Here is a 10,479-nt window from a genome sequence, read left to right as displayed (position 1 = left end):
TGAGCAGTCCTGTTTAGAAAATGTATAAGCAGATTTTGCCTGTGTGAGATGGCCTTCAGAATGATTGTAATTTTTCCATTATATTACTTGAATTTACTGCTAGAACTTGCCATCACATATTTTTTTTATTTTTATTTTTATTACTGTGAGAGCATTTTGCTGTGAAGTGACCTGTAAGTATTGTAAACATTTCTATCAATTGCTTTTAATTGACAAACCACTCAGATTAAGCAAAATTTACCTTTATTCAGGGTTGCAGATTTCACGTTTTTCACTGTTCATACAGATTAATGAATAAAGTTTCTGTTCCACTCTGACATTGCAGTACTTGGCTATAAAGTTCATTCATCCACAGATATCTTCACTGTCAGTTACATATCACTTGATTAGGGCTGCAACTAATGATTCTCTTCATCATCAATAATCATTTAGACAGAAAAATATCAGAGTTTTAAGATGACATCTTTAAATGTCTTGTTTTGTCAAAAAATCTCAAAAGAATCACTTTTATATAACATAAAACAGAGAAAAGAGGAAAAATTTTCCCATCTTCCAGTTGTAAAACAAATACAATGACAGAAGTGAGGAGTGATGTGGACATTTACATCATAGTAGCACACCTCCCTACTCAACACAATGGCCGCGACAGGGCACAATGAAATATCCCTGACTTACAGAGATGAAGTGATGGCTTCTCTTAAGTGAAAATATAAGTTCACAGCTTGGTAGGGATCTCTTGGCAGAGTCAGATGAGACTCTGCCATTAAGATGTTGCAGAGTTCATTCACATCTGAATCACATGGTATCGCCCGGCGAAAGACGCATTCTTCTTTGCACAGCTGAAGATATTCATCTTCAACAGGGGAAAGGAAGTCTCTGGTCCCATAGAGTTGAGGTAATGCATACATCACATTGGGCCGACCACTGGGGATGTTATTTGATGGTCTGATGGTGTGTGCATTCCAAACCTGTGCAGTGTCATCCAACTCATCCTGTTAAAAAGAATATACAAAATACAATTAGGAAGAACTGTACATACATGTACACTTAAATTGTGCCAAAAAAAAAAAATGTATCCACAATTCTGTCTCTCCTCCTCCCTCCATCCTTCCTGTCTCTTTCCTCACCTCCTGTCTCTATCCTCCCTCAGTCTCTCTCTCCTCCCTCCTCCTCCCTCCATCCTTCCTGTCTCTTTCCTCACCTCCTGTCTCTCTCCTCCCTCAGTCTCTCTCTCCTCCCTCCTCCTCCCTCCATCCTTCTTGTCTCTTTCCTCACCTCCTGTCTCTTTCCTCCCTCAGTCTCTCTCTCCTCCCTCCTCCTCCCTCCATCTTTCCTGTCTCTTTCCTCACCTCCTGTCTCTCTCCTCCCTCCTCCTCCCTCCATCCTTCTTGTCTCTTTCCTCACCTCCTGTCTCTTTCCTCCCTCAGTCTCTCTCTCCTCCCTCCTCCTCCCTCCATCTTTCCTGTCTCTTTCCTCACCTCCTGTCTCTCCTCCCTCCATCCTTCCTGTCTCTTTCCTCACTTCCTGTCTCTATCCTCCCTCAGTCTCTCTCTCCTCCCTCCATCTTTCCTGTCTCTTTCCTCACCTCCTGTCTCTCTCCTCCCTCAGTCTCTCTCTCCTCCCTCCTCCTCCCTCCATCCTTCTTGTCTCTTTCCTCACCTCCTGTCTCTTTCCTCCCTCAGTCTCTCTCTCCTCCCTCCATCTTTCCTGTCTCTTTCCTCACCTCCTGTCTCTCTCCTCCCTCCTCCTCCCTCCATCCTTCTTGTCTCTTTCCTCACCTCCTGTCTCTTTCCTCCCTCAGTCTCTCTCTCCTCCCTCCTCCTCCCTCCATCTTTCCTGTCTCTTTCCTCACCTCCTGTCTCTCTCCTCCCTCCTCCTCCCTCCATCCTTCCTGTCTCTTTCCTCACTTCCTGTCTCTATCCTCCCTCAGTCTCTCTCTCCTCCCTCCATCTTTCCTGTCTCTTTCCTCACCTCCTGTCTCTCTCCTCCCTCAGTCTCTCTCTCCTCCCTCCTCCTCCCTCTATCTTTCCTGTCTCTTTCCTCACCTCCTGTCTCTCTCCTCCCTCAGTCTCTCTCTCCTCCCTCCTCCTCCCTCCATCCTTCTTGTCTCTTTCCTCACCTCCTGTCTCTTTCCTCCCTCAGTCTCTCTCTCCTCCCTCCTCCTCCCTCCATCTTTCCTGTCTCTTTCCTCACCTCCTGTCTCTCTCCTCCCTCCTCCTCCCTCCATCCTTCTTGTCTCTTTCCTCACCTCCTGTCTCTTTCCTCCCTCAGTCTCTCTCTCCTCCCTCCTCCTCCCTCCATCTTTCCTGTCTCTTTCCTCACCTCCTGTCTCTCTCCTCCCTCCTCCTCCCTCCATCTTTCCTGTCTCTTTCCTCACCTCCTGTCTCTCTCCTCCCTCAGTCTCTCCTCCCTCCTCCTCCCTCCATCCTTCCTGTCTCTTTCCTCACTTCCTGTCTCTATCCTCCCTCAGTCTCTCTCTCCTCCCTCCATCTTTCCTGTCTCTTTCCTCACCTCCTGTCTCTCTCCTCCCTCAGTCTCTCTCTCCTCCCTCCATCCTTCCTGTCTCTTTCCTCCTCCCTATCTCTCTCTCTCTCTCACTCACACACACACACACACACACACACACACACACACACACACACACACACACACACACACACACACACACACACACACACTCTCTCTCTCTCTCTCACCTGGATGAGTCCCATGCAACAAAATTGAAGGATGGCCTTGTCCAGAAACCCGCCGTCAAAAAACCCGTTGTCTCTGATGTCTGCAAACAAGGACAACCAGAACTCCACACACTGGTTGCGGAGAACACCCCACCAATATTCGATCCGTTGATTGGCGGTGCTAGCTCCCTCCAAATAGCTGTCAAAAGTGCCGTCTGGATGAATGGGGACGAGGAACCGCTGAAAGCGTCGAACATGGCCGTTTTCGGTCCCGAGATCGCCTCTCACAATCCTTGGACAGCCTCCTAAACGTTGCACTGCTTCAACGTAGTAACCTCCGATCAACTTTGGGTCACTATTCGTGGTGTAGGCATTAAGCCAGATTATTTTCCTAGAAAAACCGTCGATGCTTCCGTTGATACAAAATCCATATGGCTTCAGTTTATCATACGAGTCAATGTGCCAAATGAAGTTAGGACCTCTCGAGAAGTAGCGCCGTCGTCGTAAACGTCCTGCTTGCCTTAGCGACACTCCTCTGGGATCCAGCTCCTTCAACACCAACCGCACATCCTCCTTCTTTACCCGTAGTCCATGTTCTCGACACTTTGCGTACATCCACCGGTACCCGTGAAGCTGGCCAGAGTACTGTAGTTGGTTGCTGATGAATTCAACCAGGACTGCAAGATCACAGTACTCTTTACGACGAGAAAGTCCCCTCGCGCTGAGTAATCTTTTCAGATGTCTCTCACTTATGTCAAAGCCATGTCTCCGGCCAAGAACTGATTTAATATCTTTGTATGTGAGGCCAATACCAAAATAAAAATCAATAAACTTCTCCCACGGATGATGTGTGTATTCCTCCATCTTTGTGTGTCTGTTTTACTTCCGGTTCATTGACGCTACTTAAAAAAAAACAATCTTTGCGAGATCTCGCAAAAATAAATGCGAGATCTCGCAAAAATAAATGCGAGATCTCGCAATTATTTTGCGAGATCTCGCAATTATTTTGCGAGATCTCGCAATTATTTTGCGAGATCTCGCAATTGTTTTGCGAGATCTCGCAATTGTTTTGCGAGATCTCGCAAAAGTTCATCCTTTTTTTTTTTTTTTCACCCACCAATATTTTTTTCCCTCCATGTCCCTTTAGGGGCTCCGTAGAAACATGATCAAAAACTAGTGAAAGTGTCCATAAGACTTGTAAATATTTTGAGTTTGGTTTGGGCGAGATGCAATTGACTCAGATGATCAGTAGAGTGCTTAATCTTGTGTTTTTGGGACCACATGTCAGCCAGAAGTGACAAAGATGGCGGTGTGGCACGCAGATAGAGTTAAAAGACATCTTTATATTTCTTTATATGGGCAGCATGACTCATTTCTGTTGGGTAAAGAGTGTTTTTCATGATTTGACTGGCTCCATGACATGATTTCATAAAGTTTAATCGGTGTGCATTTAAAGAAACTGTTAAAAAGAGGTTAAATAGTAAAATGTTGATTAAAAAGAAGTAAATTCATGTTGTTGTAAAGATGATTTGGTTAAAAAGTTTGAAAGTTGTCTATTTACATGATTCTGTTTTGCACAAGTCCATGAGAATACTTTACAGTATTTAAATGAGATGCATATCAAGTGCATTATGCTACCATGATATTATTTGGCGTGGATTTTGGATGAATGACTGAAAGATGTGACAGATTTGTTTATGTTATGCAAAAGAAATGGGTTAAGAGAAACACATGTTTTGTGAATGTTTGAAGATGTCTTCAGAGATTAAAAGAAACAGTGATTTGCTGTTACCTTTGAAAATGGACAATGTCAATGAACAGTAAATAGAATGACATGTTTAATAAAGATAGCTGCATGATCCGGAGAAGGAGAAGCCACGGCTCCCGTGTGATCACTTCGTCTTTATCATTTCAGCAACATATAACTGCCCACGGGAGCCGCAGCCCGGTACCCGTAACAGTAGCACTTTATAATACAGCCCGCGTCTTACAGAGTAGCTTCCCTTCTCTTACAGTGTAGTTTCCTCAACTGTGAAGGTAACTGTCGGACATGTACAAGTTATTTCGCGGAACCCGAGGAGTACTTACACTTGTGTCTGACAGCGTAAGTGCGGTTGTCTTACAGTGTAGTTTGACGTGTCTTAATAGGTAATTTCCTAAAGTGTGGAGGTAACTTTCACAAATGGAGCATGACATTTCACAGACTCTTATGGAGTACTTACGTTCGTGTCTTACAGTGTAAGTCACTCTCTCCTCGCATACATACCTCCAATCGCCCACACATATACACCCACACATACAGACATACATACATACTTACAGATACACACCCACACACACATACATGCTCACAGAAACATACCCACACATACATACACACTTACACATACACAGTCACACACATATACATACATATCCAGATACACACCCACACACTCACATACACATACATACATACCCACTCATACAAAAACATACATACATACTCACACATACACACCCACACACATATACACATGCACGTATATCAACTTTCATTGCTATGCAGATGACACACAATTGTATTTATCTATGAAACCTGATCAAACTAATCAAATAGACAGACTCAGTGACTGTATCAGAGAAATTAAAGCCTGGATGACTACGAATTATCTCCGTCTTGATCCTGGCAAAACAGAGGTCATTATACTAGGCCCCCTTAAACTGAGAGAGTGTCTATCTGAACAGATTATCACCTTAGATAACGTCAGTGTATCCTCCTCCTCTACTGTCAGGAACCTCGGGGTCTTATTTGATCAGGATATCTCCTTTAAAGCACATATCAACCTGGTGGACTGGCTTCGGTTCTACTTCTGGGATCTGTGGTTCTTGTGCTGGACCGTCCAACGGACTGTACTCAACATAGTCCTAGGCTTTACTTCTTGTTGTCTCATGCTAGCTGTTGCCAAAGCTGTCCGTCCCTGGGAGTGGGATCCCTCCATACTGTGGTTCTCCCCAGGATTTCTTCTTTTCCCACTGGGATTTTGGAGTTTTTTCTTGCCGGATGTGAGGGTCTAAGGCAGTGGTTGCTTCGTTTTGTCTCGTTACTGTGAATTCGACACATTAATATTATGCTTATTCACTGTTTTTATTTTTACCGACCAATGTAACATCTTGAAGACCTCTGAGGCAACTGTTGTTGTGATACTGGGCTCTGCAAAAATAAATTGATTGATTGATTGATTGATTGATTGATTGATTGATTGATTGACTGACTGCTGGGAGCAGCGACACCTCTTTGCCCCCGCCATGCAGCCATGGTGGGGTTTGTGCCTACTCCCTGAAGACACAGTACTTCACAGACAACGTGGCTCCGGGTTGTCTTAGCTGGATCTCTCACATTAATATTTCCATAAATGCATCCCCAACAGTGGGTTCAGCAGAGGACGAGCAAAGGACCTCGTGAGATATGAGGGGGAACCGGAAAGAAACTGGACTGTGTTTATAAAATTAAAACAAGAATGATTTCAGACTTTTGGCCTTTATATGTCGCTATAGCATAGCCTTGAGGATAACTGTGAAAAAATTCACCTCCCAAAGACACACAGGCAGTGTTGTTAATGTTATTACAGTCCCGCCCCCTTCTTTGAAAAATCCCAAAATGGTCCAGCGCCTCTTAACCACGGAGCAGAAACAAGCTCGCATGGACATGTGCCAGGAGCTGAAAAGGCAGCTGGAGGATGATGGAGGCTGTTTGGGAAGATCATCACTGCTGTGGCGGCTCCGGGAGACGGTCAGGCTGAAGCGGCCGGCGCTGTGGGAGAGTGGGGACTGTTTTAAGCACAGGGCTCTGCCCGTAAAACAGTTCCTGATGAAAAACGGCATGGCCCTACTGCTCCATCCGCTGTATCCCCTTGATTTAGCCCCTTATGGCTTCTGTCTCTTTCCAAGAATGAACACGGAACTGAAGGGGTGGAGATTTGATGACGTGCAAAAAAAAATCGAAGGACGCTCTTAAAGAGACCATTACGCATCAGCATGCTGACTGTATTGAGCAGTGGAAATCCCAGCTGCAGTGCTGTATTCAAGCTGGAGGAGAGTACCGTATTGGCCCGAACATAAGATGACTCCGATTATAACACGACCCCTATTTTTCAAAGATCACTTTGTGAAAAAAAAAAAAAAAATGCTGAAGACAATAAGGTCACTCATAAAACAACTTTTTATTATACAATTATTATAAACTCAAAAACTCACAACTGAGATAACATTTCACGAGATGTAAAATGAAAAAACATTACTACAGTATTGAATAAAAAATATATTCTCTTTCTCAAAATAAGAAACAATAAGCAACAAATAAGAAGCCTCAAGGAGTCAAAATTGCATAAATGATGTAAATAACTTTCCAGTGCCTTTAGCTGAATCAGGCTCTGGTGGTGGACATTCCGTCTTTCCGTTTTTCAGAGACGTATTCACTCACCCTTCTATCAGTCTCTCTGAACCTTCTGCTCTTGGGACTATGGAAAGCTTTTCTCATAGTGTTAGCATTCTGTAGGCATTTTTTCTGTGCTCTCCAATATCGAACGAGGCACTCTGCTACACCATGTCTCCTGGCGGCTTGGCAGTTGTTTGATGACTCTGCTGCGTTGATCACCATCAGTTTAAAGTTGGTATCATAACTTCTCCTCTGTTGTTTGCTCAGTTGTCCAGCGTTCGAGCCCCTTTGTTCCAGATGATCCGCCATTTTTCATCAGATCATTTGATCTCATTTCATCACTCCACTCGCTCTCTGCTCAGTGATACTTTGGCTCCATCTAGTGGCGCGGATGCGTATTGACCATCTACCGTAAGTCCGCGATTATAACACGACCCCACTTTTGAGGATGCAATTTCTGGAAAAAAAACATCGTCTTATATTCGGGCCAATACAGTACTTTGAAGGTGACAGTTTTGATTAAATGTGAAAATAAAAAAATAACAAGTAATAACCACAGTCCGGTTACTTTCCGGTTCCCCTCGTATATGCTGCGGGCTTGGAAATCCATGGGGCTCCGTCGAAGCCCGTTTCCTCGACCTCCGCACCGTTGTTTGCACCTACGTGAGTCAACCTGTCACCCAGCTTCCCGTCACACACCTTCGCCTTTTACCATGTCTCTTCTCTGCTTTCAGAACTTTGAAAAGAATCAAGACCCACTAGTCAGAGACAGTGTGCCCAAATTCATATGCCACAGCTTGGCCACACATGAGCACTTTTACGCGCCAGTGCTTTGTTGCACTCAGCTGTCAGGAGAGGCCCTCTGAAGATCAGCCAGGAACCTCGGCTGAGGCACGAGCCTCACCACTGCAGGGGCGCCAGGCCACCGTCACCCTGCAGTGGCTGTCCTCCCGGGTCTTGGAGCCATTCAGGGGACAGACTTCGGACACGGCCAGCGAAAGCATCCACGACCGCCATCCATGCACCACAACCAATGAATGACTAAAAGCATCCAAAAATCAACATGGTCTCATTCATTTGTTTAAGACCGAGGCGTCTTATCCAGCTCCGGGGCATATCAATGCCCTGGTTGGCCCACCCAGGGAGGCCCTCCCTGGGTGGGCCTCTGCCGGCCTCCGCGCCCCGGAGCCTCCCCTGTCAAAGGTCCGGTTGACCATCCAAATTGGACCCACCTCCGTACGAACTCACCCCCAGAGGTCCCGGACCGAGGCCCCGCGGCACCCGAGTCCGAGCCAGAGTCATTTTGAATGTCACGTTAAATTGTATTGCCTGAATTGCATGGTCTATGGATGCTACATGTGGTTGCCTTGGTAATGAGCATGATTCCCTCTCAATGACTTCTGTTGTCATAAAAACACAAATTAGCACAATACAATGTACTCTTTCCCAATTATTTCATATGACACATTACATTACGTTAACAGTAGCACATTTACAGCAGTTCAGTTTATTTTTGTGAATTAATTCAAAAAACATAACCCCAGTTTTTAAACCACCAGAAGACACTCTGTTTTGGAATGAATTTACAAATGAAACTAGAAAATTCCCACGGAAATTTTGGCTTTGTGCCTGCAACCTGCTGCCAAATGTGTGTGTACGTTTGTGTAACTCCTCCATACACCTCCTGTGAGCTCTGAGGGAGAGGAGCCATGACAGATTCTGCAGCTGCGCTGCTGTTGCCATAGAAACAAGCTCCACTCTCCAGCCATGACAGTGAATCCACAGTTTTTCATGCAGTGTGCAGGGTTGAAGAAATGTCGTTTCTTGGGGACCGAGAGGCGAAATTGAAATTTTTTTTACACAGTGTGAGTCACAAGCCTTTCATGGATTTATCCTGAAAATGTCATGTCTGTAGGATCATCCATTCAGCCACAGCGAATGTGGGAAGATGAGTGAAGCTTTGGAATCAGGTGAGAAAATCTGTCTCCAAAATGTATTGAAGCGGATGGAAGAAATTCCTGCACTCTCCTCAAACAAATGCATCTGGAGAGAGAACCTTTCGAGATAGAGACAAAATGACTTGATTGTGATCATCACAACAAAAATCCCTACGTTTTGAGGTATAATTTTTGAAGATTGAGCCAGAAATGTGGCCAGGATGACGAGAGAGAGAAATTCTTTTGGGTTTGAATCGAGAGCCTGCCGCACTCTAATTTAAATATGCACACTCTAATCTCTCCAATACACACCCATTATAAAGTCCCAAAAACGGCTGATGCACTCTCTGTACTTTAAGGCTCATAGTTTAAATTTGGTAAAAGATATTGAAATGAGGTTTGCACATCTGCGTAGAGGACAAAAATGCCTACGTTTTGATATATAAATTACGTTTCTACATGAAAGTATGGCGACTCACTGTGGAGTTGTTCGGGGATTAATTTTTTGGTGTCACAGTTTAGATGATAAAGTGGCAAGCATTGGTAACGCAGCACCTAGCAACTGTTGCTAAGTAACATGATGTAATCGAAATGAAAGCCATTCTGTAGCCTTTCAAGTGCAGTTTCTGCAGTGTAATGTTTACATCTCTTCACAAAGGCGTAGAGCAAGATAGGGAGAAGTTCATTTTCTATTAGCTGTGAGATAGAGAGAGAGGCCAGTTGTACACAGACCAAACTACGATATTCAGAGGACATCAACAGCAGTCATGGACATTAATCGAAGAGAACTGCAGCAGGGAATCAGTCAGGAGGTTAAAACCTTCAAACAAAAGTTAACGGGGAGACAATGGAACTTGTTGAAGTCAGGGACTCCAGACTTTGCTTCAACAGTAGTTTTAGCAGAGTTTGTTATGAACGTGATTGACTTATCGTCAAAATATTTTTTTGAGAAGATTGATGGTGAAGTTAGCCTGACAGAGCAGATGGTTAAGGACTCTCTCAGTGCCACACTTCCTGAGAGTTTAGCTCTGTATTTTGATGCTCAGGTAGACTATGCTGACATCTCAAGGAGCCTGATCCAGTCTCTGGCTGAAGAAGTCACAGTATGTGTGAGTTCAGCTCAGTCTGGAGGGGCAGCAGAAAAGCCGACTCTTGGTCAACCTGTCACTCCACCTGAGCGACTGCACAAGGTGCTTCAAGTTGCAGAAGAAATGATGAAGAACATTCTTCAGGAGATGTCACATAGTATTTTTGGAAAAAAAGCATCACTGAGGAGAAGTGAGGCAGATGGAAAGACAGGACAGGACACTGAAGGAGCAACAGACCACCCAAAAGAGACGTTCACTGTCATCTGGGAATTTCTTGAAGAAATTGCCCTTCCTCTTCTCGATGACATCCCTGATCCTGATTACCAGGAAGTGAAATATAAGCTTGTTCAAGTCAGTAAGAG

General features: G+C 44.6%; 1 protein-coding gene across 1 annotated transcript; it reads right to left on the bottom strand.

Annotated features, from left to right (window-relative positions):
- Positions 1–311: 311 nt before the first annotated feature.
- On the bottom strand, positions 312–3,524 carry LOC115397491 (uncharacterized). Its single transcript, XM_030103852.1, has 2 exons — positions 2,697–3,524; positions 312–992 (listed from the first exon to the last, which is right to left on the bottom strand). The coding sequence occupies exons 1-2, from the start codon at positions 3,288–3,290 to the stop codon at positions 672–674; spliced, it is 915 nt and encodes a 304-aa protein (XP_029959712.1). The 5' UTR covers positions 3,291–3,524; the 3' UTR covers positions 312–671.
- Positions 3,525–10,479: the final 6,955 nt, after the last annotated feature.

This window comes from Salarias fasciatus, chromosome 11, assembly GCF_902148845.1.
Source record: "Salarias fasciatus chromosome 11, fSalaFa1.1, whole genome shotgun sequence".
Taxonomy (NCBI): Eukaryota; Metazoa; Chordata; class Actinopteri; order Blenniiformes; family Blenniidae; genus Salarias; species Salarias fasciatus.
The sequence above is the reverse complement of the archived record's forward strand: the minus strand, read 5'-3'. Positions and strand labels throughout refer to the sequence as shown.

What these genes read in the sequence shown, in the direction of transcription:
- LOC115397491 (XM_030103852.1), bottom strand. Translation starts at nt 3,290, where the DNA reads ATGTACGCAAAGTGTCGAGAACATGGACTACGGGTAAAGAAGGAGGAT. An exon ending in GTTGCATGGGACTCATCCAG is followed by an intron (nt 993 to 2,696) that starts GTGAGAGAGAGA and finishes TCTTTTTAACAG; the next exon opens with GATGAGTTGGATGACACTGC.